This window comes from Pan paniscus, chromosome 13 (genome assembly GCF_029289425.2).
Source record: "Pan paniscus chromosome 13, NHGRI_mPanPan1-v2.0_pri, whole genome shotgun sequence".
NCBI lineage: Eukaryota > Metazoa > Chordata > Mammalia > Primates > Hominidae > Pan > Pan paniscus.
Genome location: NC_073262.2, coordinates 132,122,666 through 132,137,065, shown reverse-complemented (window position 1 = coordinate 132,137,065; position 14,400 = coordinate 132,122,666). Strand labels below are relative to the sequence as shown.

At 40.1% G+C, this 14,400-nt stretch overlaps 1 protein-coding gene across 2 annotated transcripts in view; it reads left to right on the top strand.

Annotated features, from left to right (window-relative positions):
• Positions 1-14,400, top strand: part of DNER (delta/notch like EGF repeat containing) — a 358,840-nt gene that overhangs the window by 200,667 nt on the left and 143,773 nt on the right. For both annotated transcript variants that reach the window (XM_034955317.3, XM_034955316.3), the window contains exon 6: positions 2,303-2,456. In XM_034955317.3, the coding sequence (XP_034811208.2) occupies positions 2,303-2,456 (154 nt within the window). The remainder of the gene's footprint in view (positions 1-2,302; positions 2,457-14,400) is intronic.

Sequence of the window (14,400 nt, the reverse complement as noted above, 5' to 3'; positions counted from 1 at the left end):
GGAGTTTCCTGTTTTAAAAAAATACCTTTCTGACAGCTTCTCTTAGCTTCCAGCTACGAATACAAAAGGAAAAAACTCAAAACATGATGAAAAAACAGATAGATCCTCATTTTATTGCTAGAATGAAGAGGGAATTTCCATTTACCACAAAGAAGTGAGAGGTGATAGAAATAGAAGGCAGAAAATATAGCTCCAGCTTAAGAAGAAAGGATTTTTTTTTAAAAAATTATAATTGTTTTAGCTTCTAAGATATCATTGAAGAATGTATTATTAAACTAAAGGAGACTTGATTATGCAGATTACAAGGACCTGTTGTATTCCCTTAGCAAAAAACCGTATTCTGTTAACAGAAGAAAGACACCCATATACAATTTGGCAGTTTGGTCGAGCTAAATGTCATATCCTATTGTCTGGCCTCTTGGTTGGTTTCTGAGGGGTCTGCACACTTCTTGTTCAGTCAGTTGTTGTGCGGCGCATCCTCCTATGCAGTGTAAAACATGATCTCATGTGCAAGGGACAGCGTTTTCTTAGAAAAGAAATCTGTTGGGGAAAGAGGGTGGAGGGAGAGTGAAATGGAAGGCACTAGAAGTATGACTACTAATAGAAGCCAGCCATATTAAAACCATTTTGTATAATGACTTAAGTGGATGTTCCTTCCAGGAGCATAAGGTTGAATCAGTACTAGGAAATCTGGATATTGAATTCATGTCATAATAGGTCACAGATGAAAACAATAGATGATTCCTGTAGGAGCTAAAATGGCATTTGATAAAATTTCACAGTCATTCCAATAATCTGCTTAGTGGTAAATTCTACAAACATCCCTTTGAGGCCAAAATTATTCCGGAAGAGCTGCCAATGTAACCTTGAGAACTGGAGAAGAAAAGATGACATTATTACTATTTGCAATTGTTATGGACTTATTATTATTATCTTGTTTCGTGTCATGTAGAAAGCCTGGAAATCAACTAAAAACTCTGACGTGTACTAAAAGCTCAGTGTGATAACTGGAAACAAAACCCTAGTATTTTATTCCTGTATAATAATTACTAGCAAGTATCATTGGTATTAACAAGAATAGGATGAAGAAGATATTTCATTATCAATAGCTACAAAAACATAAATATTCAGGAGTAAATTTATCAAGAAATGTGCAGGAATTATGAAACTTGATTGAGAGACAAAAATGTACTAAAGAGAAGAATGGATAACCCTTTTCGAGGGGAAGGCAGGCAGTGGGTTGTACTTACGGGGGTACTGGGTGGAGATCCTGAGTTGACAGTGCTTGGAGAAGAGGAGAGAGTCTCTTTCTAAGATTAGCAGCGGGAGGCTGAGGCCAGGGAGAGGGAGGGAGGGTGAGGGGATAATGGCTGGGGAATGGTAGAGATTGAACATCTGCCCCATGTGCCAGGCTTGGAGATGAGCTGGGCAAGGGGCTTTTGTCTGTTTTGTTTAGATTTTCTTAAGTAGTAAGATCTGTTAATGTCATTCTCCTTTGCCTCTCCTCCTCTCTTCCTCATAAAAATCTTCTGTAATGATCTATATTGCTTTGTGTAGGCTTTGGGGACAGATTTGTGGTTTATTTCAGACATGCCCGTACCCCTAGGCTGGCATTAAGAAGGGGACAGAAACCCAGTTTTGTTTGTATTTTGCAGCTATCTCAGAAATGAAGCTTCAAGTCAAATTCCATTCTCTGTGTCTGAGTTACGGTCTTTTACTAAGATAATGTTAATATCATAAGCGATACAAAATGGTTACTTGAATTATACTCCTTTTATTTTCCCTTGCACTCAGGTAATCTGCATGGCTGTACATTGAGGCCAGTTGAAGGAGTGATTCAGTGCATTTTCTCAGTGTTCTGAAAGGACGGTCTGGGTTGGACATTTGATGATATTTTTGTTGCAAGTGCTATCTCTGTTGAAGGTTTTAGTTGGTTGGAGTGACATCTAGTTTAATGGCAGTAGCATTAAACTATCTGCTCTAGCAAAATTGCCATTTCCATGTCTGGCCAGCAAAACTTCAATTTTAGCTTAAAACAAGTTCATTTCATTTCTACTTTAGGAAGATTGAAAATGACGGGGATAAATATGAACAAAGAATAGAAAAATGTGTTTGAGATTAGACTGTAAAGAAACATGCTATTTGTCTTAAAGTGATGATTTCAACTAGATTATGACATAAGTGATTTGATTAAATTGCTGATTATAAAAAGGAAGGGGTTCTTTCAAACTTTGAGTCTCACAGCCAAAGCACACTGTTGAGAGGTGCCAGATAATAGACACTGTGTTTTTTTGTGTTTTAGGCAACTTTTTCATGTACCTGTGAGGAGCAGTACGTGGGTACTTTCTGTGAAGAATACGATGCTTGCCAGAGGAAACCTTGCCAAAACAACGCGAGCTGTATTGATGCAAATGAAAAGCAAGATGGGAGCAATTTCACCTGTGTTTGCCTTCCCGGTACGATACATACTCATGGTTCAGTTATTAGGTATATGTCTGTACAGCGTGCACCTCTTTTTTTTTTATTTACATAGTTTTTTTGGAGAACAGGTGGTACTTGGTTACATGAGTAAGTTCTTTTTGGTGATTTGTGAGGTTTTGGTGCACTCATCAACCAAGTAGTATACACTGAACCCAATTTGTGATCTTTATTCCTCATCCCCTTGTCACCCTTCTCCCTGAGTCCCCAAAGTTCATTGTGTCATTCATATACCTTTGCATTCTCATAGTTTAGCTCCCATTTATGAGTGAGAACATATGATGTTTGGTTTTCCATTCCTGAGTTACTTCACTTAGAGTGATAGTATCCAGTCCCATCCAGGTTGCTGTGAATGCCATTAATTAATTTTTTTTTTTTTTTTTTGAGACAGAGTCTCACTCTTTCCCAGTCTGGAGTGCAATGGTGTGATCTCGGCTCACTGCAACCTCTGCCTCCTGGGCTCCAGTGATTCTCCTTCCTCAGCCTCCCAAGTAGCTGGGATTATAGGCATGCACCCCCATACCCAGCTAATTTTTGTGTTTTTAGTAGAGATGGGGTTTCATCATGTTGGCTAGGCTGGTCTTGAACTTCTGACCTCAGGTGATCCACCTGCCTCCACCTTCCAAAATGCTGGGATTACAGGCATAAGACACTTTGCCCAGCCTAATTCATTCCTTCTTATGGCTGAGTAGTATTCCATTGTATATATATACCACAGTTTCTTTATCCACTCGTTGATTGATGGGCATTTGAGCTGGTTCCATATTTTCAGCATACACTTCTTAGTCAAGCATGGTTAAACAATGCTGTGCCCAGCTGTTGAACAAGGCAGCTTCAAGATCTCATTTGATGCTATCAATCTATGCTTTATGTAATCAAGGAATGGAAGAAGAAAGTTCACATGGGGCTACACAATATGTCTCTTGGCTTTCTGACATTAGAATGCTTCTGTTTCAGCATTACCCCATTTTTGTTCAGGGAAAATAATATTCTCAGCCCAATAGAGGCTTGGATATTTTAAAAACAATTCCACAAGTATGTACTGAGTGTGGGCTGGCACTGTGCAAGGTGATTATATTAAGTAACTGAAGAAAAACCCAGGATAAACCACAAAAGCCACCTAATCTTCTTGTTTATATTAATTTCCTTTTGTTCTTGTATGTTCATTAGTTCAAGTTCCTGCTACCTTGCTCTCCACAATGGGAAGTTTTTAACATTTCTTGGTTAGTGTGGTGTGTTCTTGGGTGTTACATGAGACTTGGAAATCCTCAGAGCACATTGAGGGCCTCTAGGGAGAGTGCAGTGGACAGTGTTGCTGTAGACTTCATGCTCTGACAATCATCTTAATTGACTTACTGCTCAGCCAACTTGATTACAAACCCTTCAGGAGCAGGAATGGCATTTTACCAGGGAATGTTTTGACACAGCTATTTTGATGCATCTTAAAAGCAAACACCAAGTTGTTCTTATTTTGTTATAAAATAATGTGCAAAACTGACATCATCTTTTCTCTTTCCATCCCATTCTCTTGCCAGCTTCTGCCACTGGGTGGGGATTCAGGATAAGGTAGGAGTTGGGGGTGAAAAAGGGATGGAATGAAGTGGGCATGGGGTTATGAAGTACTCATTGTAAGAAACAAGAGTCAGCAAAGCAGAAATTTATAAAAGTGAAATTCATTTACTTATCTATTCCCACCTAAACTTTATCAAATCATAGGGATAGGTTAATATTTAGTATATTCTTTCATTGCGTGTGTGTATGTGTGTGTATATGTGTGTGTGTCTGTGTGTAGGTCAGAGTGTGTGTATTTCTCTTGCAGGCCAGATGATTAAGTATTTTTCTACATGTTTTTAAAAAGTGATATGATACATATTGTTCTATAACTTGCCTTTTTTCAGTATGCATTTGGCAGTGGATCACAGACATCATACCAAGTCAGTTTATATGGAGTGACCTCATTCATTTGAACAGTTACATGGTGTCCCCAGATTTTTATCTCCAGGTGAGGCTCCCCTCCAGACCTACTTACTTGACAGCCTACATGGCATCTCCATTTAGGTGTCCCAGGACAACCTAAGCTCAGTCATCTCCAAACTGAACTCATCGTGTTCCCAGCCCAACACAGCTCGTCTTCCAGCGTTCCATCCATTTCTAGAAGCCAGACATCTACAAGTCATTCTAGGTGCCTCCCTCTCCCTCTCTCTTCATATTTTTTCCACCTCTGATGCTCTCCATTTTACCACCTAGAGAATTCTCAAATCCTCCACCCTCTGTAGCCCCACTGCCAACACCTTCAGGCTAGTGGCCTTTGCCCCTTGCCTGTGCTGCTGAGATGGCCTCCTGCTGTTCCTCCAACAATTCTTGACCCTGCTGCACACTAGAGCCAGGGTTCTCATGTCAAAGTGGGCATCGGCCTTTGCCTCATCCATGCCCGGACCCTCCATTCTCCACGTGGCTGCAGGGCATCCCTTCGCAGTGAGATTCTGATGTAGTTGCTTTTCTGCTTACTTCTTCTTCACATTGCTCTTTGAACAGCGATTGAAATCCTTGGCTTCCTTCTGCACCAGGATATGTCTTTTGCCTGCTTTTCCAGCCCTATCTCACCCCCATGTCTCCCTTGCCCTGGTTTCAGCCACCTTGACCTTTTACCTCTGTAATAGCTTGATCTCTCATCTGCCACAGGATCCACCCTCTCAACCTTGTGCTTGGACAATACTTCCTCCCTGTCTCCTTTTTGCTTGGGTAACTACTCCCAGATCTCTGTTCTTTCAGGCCTCTATTAAATGCCCCTTTTCTCAGGAAGTCTTGACTGAAGGCTTCAAGATAAGTCTCTCTCCATTTTCCTCTTCTATAACCCTGTGTTCCTTACTTCACAGTACTGTCTGTTTTCAGCATACATTTGTGTGTGTGACTCTTTGATTACTACCTGTCATCCCTTTTTTATTTTATATTTTATTTTATTTTGAGACAGAGTCTTGCTCTTGTTGCCCGGGCTGGAATGCAGTGGCATGATCTCGGCTCACTGCAACCTCTATCTTCCAGGTTCAAGCGATTCTCCTGCTTCAGCCCTCCTAAGTAGCAGGGATTACAGGCACCCACTACCATGCCCGGGTAATTTTTGTACTTTTAGTAGAGACAGGGTTTCACCATGATGGCCAGGCTGGTCTCAAACTCCTGACCTCAGGTGATCTACCCACCTCAGCCTCCCAAAGTCCTGGAATTACAGGTGTGAGCCACTGCGCCTGGCCTGTCTTCCCTTTTTAAAAGGATTGTTAAGCCACATGAGGGCAGGGCCTGGATCAGTTTTGTTCATGATTGTATTCCACAGTGTCTGACAAATTGTGGACACTCAGTCAATGTGTTGATGAGATGAATTAATGAAAGAGTATAAATGTAGACAGATATTTTAAGCTATTCCTCTATTGATGAATCTTTTAGATGGTTGCAATATCTCTTTTGGAAGTAATGTTAAATAAAGATCCTTTTACAAATAGTCTCTATCAGAGCTGGCTGGTGGAGGTTTTCGATATATTTGGACTGACATGATTTCAGTTTGGTATTTTTTATCTAGGTTTGTTCTCAAAGGGGATTCATCTTTTTTTAAAGGATTTTATGTGCACAGAATTGAATTGATGATAACACTCGGTTTGTGGCACTCTCCGATCTTGTTCACGCATAGCCTATTTTTACATATTTACTAAGCACCAGTGAAACCACCACCAAAAACAGAAGTTGTTTCTGACAACTAACCTTATAGGCTCCTCCTTTGTTCATCCCTTCACCTCTCCTTTCTCTCCAGAGATAACAGATAACAACTACCCTGAATCTTGAGTTGATCAGTTCTTTGTTTGCTTTTTCTTTTCTTTTCTTTTCTTTTTTTTTTTTTTTTTGAGATGGAGTCTCATTCTGTCACCCAGGCTGGAGTGCAGTGGTGCGATCTCAGCTCACTGCAAGCTCCACCTCCCAGGTTCACGCCATTCTCCTGCCTCAGCCTCCCAAGTAGCTGGGACTACAGGTGCCTGCCACCACACCCGGCTAATTTTTTGTATTTTTAGTAGAGACGGGGTTTCACCATATTAGCCAGGATGGTCTCGATCTCCTGACCTCGTGATCCGCCCACCTCGGCCTCCCAAAGTGCTGGGATTACAGGCGTGAGCCACCGCGCCCAGCCTGTTTTCCTTTTTAATCATTTTAATATTTACATGTTTTTATAGAAACATTTATTTTTAATTCTTTTAAAATTTATAAAAATGGTATCATGCATGATTCATGTTATGGTATCATGCATGCAATTCTCTGGCACTTACTTTTTCACTTAATACTGTTATTACTAAGACATCCATAGTGTTGGAGTTCTTGACTGCCATATAAAATTCCATTCTATGAACAGGGACAGATATGCATTCTTGTATGTCTTCTGTTGTGTATGTGCTGGAGGTTTTTAAGGTATATACCTAGAAGTAAAATTGTGAAACATAAAATATGTAATTGACCAATTATAGGAGGTCATATCAAACTGTTTTTCCCAAGTGTTGCACTAATATCTACTCACATGTGCAGTATACAAGTGAGTTTGTAGACTCACATCTTCTTCAGCATTTGGTAGTGTCAGAGTTCTTAATGTCTGCCCACTGGATAGGTATAAAAAGGAGTCTCATTATGGCCTCTGTAGTCTGCTGAACACTAATCATGCTGAACTCCTCTTCATATGTTTATTTGCCATTATCTGTGTGTGTGTGCACACTCTTCTTGTTGATTTGTTAGAATTCTGTTTGATACTAATAATTTGTTATACAAATTGTAAATATGTTCTTCAAGTTTGTAACTTGTCTTTTGACTTCAAGGGCTCTTTTGAGGAATAGACATTATATTTCTCAAACTTTACTTTTCTGGTTAATACATTTATGTCCAATTTAAGAAAATGTTTCCCTGCATGAAGATCTAAAGGATATTAACCTTATTTTCCACTAAACATTTAAAAATTTTGTTTTATACCAAAGTCTTTAATCAATATGAATTTGATTTACATATATATAGTATGAAATAGAGATCCAATTTCCTATTTTATAATTTTATTTTTAATCTTCAGAAATACACCATTTCTATAAATACATAGTATATGATACTTTATAATGTGTCCCTATTTCTTCAAAGCTACAGACAGAATTTGGAATAACTAAATAGCTGTGTATTTTAAATTGTGCCTATTATCTTCTCAGCATTTCTGCACTGTCATGGTTAAACCATTGATTTGAAATTTCCAGAAACATAATTAATTATTTTTGCTTGTTAATGGGAAAAAGAATTTTACTGTTACCATCTAAGGTGATTTAATGTCTCCAATGCTAATAGCACATTATAGCACATGTAGGCATATAGGAATCTCCTTGGGCCTTCTACTAACAACAGTAACAATAATGGAAGTATAGTCATGTACATGTACATGTACAACGTAACAATAATAGAAGTATAGTCATGATGGACCACATACTGACGGTCAGTGATGGACCGCATAAACAATGGTGTGCCATAAGATTACAATGCTGTATTTTGATGGTAACTTTTCTATGTTTAGATATATTTAGACATGCGTAAACAATGATGTGCCATAAGATTACAATACTGTGTTTTAATAGTAACTTTTCTATGTTTAGTTATGTTTAGACACAAATATACTTATCATTGTGTTGCAATTGCCTACAGTATTCACTACAATAACATGCTGTACAGATTTGTAGCCTAGGAGCAATAGGCTATCCTGTATAGCCTAGGTGTGTAGTAGGCTATATCATCTAGGTTTGTGTAAGTAAATTCCATGACATTAGCATAATGATGAAATCACCTAACAACACGTTTCTTAAAACATATCCCCATCATTACGCAATGCATGATTGTAATACTTTGACTTTCAGTTGACATCAGGACCATAGCATAGGGACATGGATGAAGCTGGAAACCATCATTCTCAGCAAACTATCACAAGGACAGAAAACCAAACACCGCATGTTCTCACTCATAGGTGGGAAGTGAACAATGAGAACACTTGGACACAGGAAGGGGAACATCATACACCGGGGCCTGTGCTGGGGTAGGGGGAGGGGGGAGGGATAGCATTAGGAGATATACCTAATGTAAATGATGAGTTACTGGGTGCAGCACACAAACATGGCACATGTATACATATGTAACTAACCACATTGTGCACATGTACCCTAAAACTTAAAGTATAATTTAAAAAAAAAGAAAAAAAAAGGCCATAGCATTTTTGCATTACAAATATATGAACTTTGTTAATTGTACTTAGACTCCTGGTATGGTTTGGCTCTGTGTCCCCACCCAAATCTCACCTTGAATTGTAATAATCCCCGTGTGTCAAGGGTGGGATGAGGTGGAGATAATTAACTCATGGGGGCAGTTTCCCCCATGTTGTCCTTGTGATAGTAATTCATTACAAGATTTGATGGTTTGATAATGGTTTTGCTCAGTTCTCATTCTTCTCTTTCCTGCCAGCATGTAAAGAAGGACATGTTTGCTTACTCTTCCACCATGATTGTAAGTTTCTTGAGGCCCCCCCAGCCCTGTGGAACTGTGAGTCAATTAAACCTCTTTCCTTTATAAATTACCCAGTTTCGGGTATTTCTTCATAGCAGCATGAGAACAGACTAATACAACCCTGAAATAGTTTGGTGGTTGCTGGTAAATTCATCAGAATTGTTCTGGAACCCAGGAGATGGCAAATTGATCTTGATTCACAAAACAGTCATCTGTTATGTCTTCTATTAAAACAACAAAACTATTTTATAGCCCCATACTTGTAAATAATAGCAAATTACAGTTTAAGTAAGCTGCTTTCTGATAATAGTTCTACCATTTTCTGAATATTGCAGATTGAAAGCTCCCATTTTCATGAAATAATATGAAATTAGATATAGGTGCCTTTGTGCATTGGTCACAGTCTAAACAAGTTTCAAAAATAATATCTTTTTACATTGACATTTACGTCATATTGTTTTATTTTCTGAGGTTCTTGAAACGTGTATAATTTGCTTAGAGTTAGTTTTCCATGTGTGAGAAAAATCCCTCCATGTGAAAGGTCTTTCTTGTTTAATATAATTTTAAGGCAGCCGTAGAACCATAGTAGCAATTTAAAATAATTCATTTCTGCTCTCCTTGAATCTGTAGCTCTCCTGTCATCTGTCTCACCTTCCACTTTGCCCAAAGGTCACCCCTGCCTCTGTCAGGGTCTCTCTGACTCCTAGCTACTTTTCTTTATTGCATTTTCACAGAGATGGGTCCAGGGGACCCCCCTGGCTCTACTCTTTTTTATGCTTTAGCACAAATCCTGATCAGGGGTAGAAGAGATTTAGGAATGTTACCTTGGCTTCATAACTCCCTCTTTGCTCATCTATCTGAATTTCCTTAAGCAGATTTCTTCTTTGCCAGTTCCAATTCCCTGCAGGAACCCCCATTCCCATAGGTTTCTCTCTCTCTCTTTTAGCTTAGCTTCTAGTGCTGCTTTTTTATTGGAGCCAATACACACACACACACACACACACACACACACACACACACTGCAGCAACACATAATCCTCAAGCCTCAGTGGCTTCCAAGCCAAGGTTAATTTTTGCTTGTGTCATAGTCTGATGGTGGCACTTAGCCTTCAGGTGGTGACTCAGGAATCCAGGTCCCTTCATGCTATGAACATATCATCCTCAAGAGGTGGCCTTCACAGTACTGCTGAAGGCAAAGGGACAGCTGGAGGGTCCTATGCAGTGTTCTTAGGGCAGTGCCTAGTAGCATCTGCTATCCCTTCCACCACATGCCATTTGCCAGAATTTAGTTGTTATTCCCTAAAGTCACTGACTAGGAAGAGGAAACAACATGGGGAACATGTCTTGTCCATGCCATGCCAGGTGCAAGCACCAGTAGCTGTTGGGGCTGGGATTTGAACCCAGGTCCTTCTGCAGGATTATTGATCATCTTACTATAATGTTTTTCTGTGTTTGCAACTATGTGGTGTGCTGAGTAATTTCCTGTCACAAATGCATGATTTAAGACAATGTAATCCCTTCAGCATTTCCATGTCAAAAGATCTCTTTATAATAAAATAAATATTAGGCAATTTTGTGTAAAAAAAGGGGGCTAATGTTTAAAGGGGAGTTTACTAATGAGTTTAGTTCTGAACATCTTTTTTTGTTGTTCATCACTTTATTCTAAAGGATATTACAGGGCCGGGCATGGTGGCTCATGCCTGTAATCCTAGCACTTTGGGAGGCCGAGGCAGGCAGATCACCTGAGGTCAGGAGTTTGTGACTAGCCTGGCCAACATGGCGAAACCCTCTCTCTACTAAAAATACAAAAATTAGCCAGGCATGATGGCGGGTGCCTGTAATCCCAGTTACTTGGGAGGCTGAGGCGGGAGAATCGCTTGAACCCAGGAGGCGGAGTTTGCAGTGAGCCAGGATAACGCCACTGCACTCCAGCCTGGGCAACAGAGTGAGACTGTCTCAAAAATAAGTAAGTAAGTAAATAAATAAATAAAGGATATTACAAAGGGTATAGATGAAGAGATACATAGGGCATCAATATATATATGTGACTGGGTGTGTGTACACTCACGTGTGCGTGCACACACACACATCACCACAGGCCATCACCCAGTTTTCAAACACAGATCAGTTACATCAAAAGAATACACAACTCAGGTGAGCACGGTAGTTCACGCCTGTAATCTCAGCACTTTGGGAGGCCAAGGTGGGCAGATCACTCGAGCCCAGGAGTTTGAGACCAGCCTGGGCAACATGCTAAAACCCCATCTCTACAAAAAAAACTCAAAAATTAGCTGGGCATATTGGTGTGCGTCTGTAGTACCAGCTACTCGGGAGGCTGAGATGGGAGGATCACTTGAGCCCAGGAGGCAGAGGTTGCAGTGAGCTGAGATAGTGCTACTATATTCAACCCAGGTGACAGAGTGAGATGCTGTCTCAAAACAAACAAACAAAAAACAAAAAAGTATGTATAACTCAAAAGATACCCCCACATTACTAGAATTCTATTCAGTCATTAGTTATCAGTCCAGTCCATCATACTGCATGAATGTCTCTCAGGCTGTGGCCACTGGGTTTGCAGGCTTCCTTTTTATCTCATTGGGTTCCAAAAGCAGGAGTGGTCTTTGGCAAACATGTATTGTACCCTTTAAGGCATCTGTTATAATTGAGCTGAGACAATGTCGTCTCTTGCTCTGAGACTCTTTCGAGATGATAGTGCATCCTATTTATTTATTCCTTTACCCTCAGCTACTATTTCTCCTTTTTCCATTTGTCATTTATTTTTACTCAACTTTTCCACCTCTGGAAGGGACATTAGGTTTGGCCACTGTGCTGGTCCAGACTGCTGGTAACAATGCTAGTCTAGCAAGGGCCTCTCCTCAGTCTATACCCATTTGTGTAGGGTAAGGTTACATAGGCTCTGAACTAGTGAACCATTTTTACCACCCAGGCAATATAGCTGTATTCACTCTTAGCCCCAGTTTTGCCAGTGGGGGTCAAAGCATAACCTACCCCCATTAGGTCCTTAGGAATTCTGACATAAGGTTTAAAAACATAGTTACAGTTTTCGGTTTAGAAATCATCCCTGCTTCCAGTACTTGCAGTTGCAGCCCTAGTACAAGGACCATTGTATCAGGTAGTGGAGAAAAAAGAATTATTTGAGGGGTAACTTGGGAAAGAAAGAAAAAATTATAGTTGTTATTACCAGTGCACTCTCTACCTTGGCAAGAATTGCTTAATCATACCAGCATTCTCCCTATCCCCTCTCCCCAAGATCAGACAGAGAAAAAAAATATCTAAGGGGGACACCCCTTTAATCCCATTCATATGCAGTGTGAGCACACAGCTGCGAAACCAGGTAAACCAGCCCTGCCTGCCATCTCCTTATTTCAGGTAACCATTGTTTCAGTTACCTGTCCTATTTCTCTATCAAACTATCACTCTGAGGAGGATATCTCTATCCATTGTTGGACATTATGGGCTGTATGGTGTGTTCATTGGTCTGAAGAAATGATAACCATCCAAATCCATGTAATATCTTCTGTTTCTTGTTTTTTGTTTTTGTTATGGCACTCCAAGCATTTTCATCTTCCGCAGGGTAAACAAAGCCCAGTCCAGAGTCAGTGTCTATTCCCGTCAAGACCTATTTGTAGCTTCCCGGGCTGCCAGCATCAGTCCCACTCATCAGCTGTGTTCAGGGCCTTCTTTCCCCACAGAGAATCTGCCCCATAGCCATCGGCAGTCTCTGTCTCTCTTATTGACAAGCAGTACAGTTTTGGCATTATGTGCCCAAGGAGGGTGCAAGAGGAACGTGTCTAGGTTCAGCCCATCTCTGCACTGCTGCGGTGCCCCCATATCCCATATCCACCCATTTCATGGACTCAGGTGGCCACCTCAAGGGAGCACCCGTAGATATCTGTTTGTTGATTCCAGTCACCTTCTGAACCTGGATGAGAGTTCTTCTGATGGGCACTGATGGGTTCTACTTTAATGCACCCCTCAAATCTTCATAGGGCCATGCTCCATGTGGGTTTCCTTTCGATAGGACAGGTTTCCACTGCCCTCTTGCCTGAGTATATGGCCAGGCCATTGGTCACTGCCCAGTGAGTCAGTGAAAACCCAAACACAGGGGCTTCCACCACTGTTAGTTCTTCCGTTACTCTTAGAAAAACAGCATGCAATTCACCCACTGAGCAGATCAGTTTTTACCTTCTTTGACCAAAGCAGCAGCTTTCCAAACAGTATATTGTCCATTCACTTTGCAACTGCTGTCTGTAAGCCAGGCCGCTCCTTGTTGGTCAACTGTGAGCTGCTGGATATCCTTGAACCAATTATTTTTCCATAGGAAAATTGCATTTTCTTTGTGGATTAACTATTTATAATTAATTAATATCAATTAATTAACCTCCGAAACACCAGATAAATACACAAAAACCTTCAAACAGAGGGGAGTGTGCCTTCTTTTTGAAAATGTATCCCACTATGCTCTAATTATTACAAGTTTGATCATGAAAAATTATTTTGTTTGATGAATGAATTAATTCAAACTGTGTTGTTGTCACCAGAGAACAAAAACTCTCAACGAAGTCTCTTCACAGAAGCATTGTTGTCTTGACACAAGGCTTATTTCTCTTGAGAGGAGACTGTTTCTTGGTAAGGGAAAATATTTTCAGCAAAGAATCTGCAGCTCCAAATTTGTTAAATTTTTTGACATTTTTGCTTTAATTTCTATGTCAAGTATCAGTACAAATTTTTTTTTTTAGTTATGGGTAATCTAGAATGCATGAATATGGCAGATTGGGTTTTGAGTTGGTTAAGCGATAAACATTTTTCTTTAGTTTTCTTTTTCTTTTTTTTTTAACCTAACATACTTATCATTTCTTTGTGGTGAGAACACTTAAAATCCACTTTCTTAGCATTTTTTAAGGATATAATACATTGTGACTAACTATAGTCATGGTGTTGCACAATAGATCTCTGGAAGCATTCCTCCTGAGATTTTGTATCCTTTGACCAACCTAGGTACTCTTTTAAATCTCTCCAGTCTTGTCCTCCCCACCTCGCACCCTCCTGGTAATCACCATTCTCTCTACTTCTATGGGTTTGCCTATTTTAGATTCATCGTATAGGTGGTATCACACAGCATTTCTCCTTCTGTGTCTGGCTTATTTCCCTTAGCACAATGTCCTCCAGGTTGACTCATGTTGTTGTAGATGACACAATTTTCTTCTTTTGAAAACCAAACATCATATGTTCTCACTCATAAGTGGGAGCTAATCTATGAGAATGCAAAGGCATAAGAATGATACAATGGACTTTGGGGACTCGGTGGAGAGGGCGGGAGGGGGGTGAGGGATAAAAGACTGCAAGTTG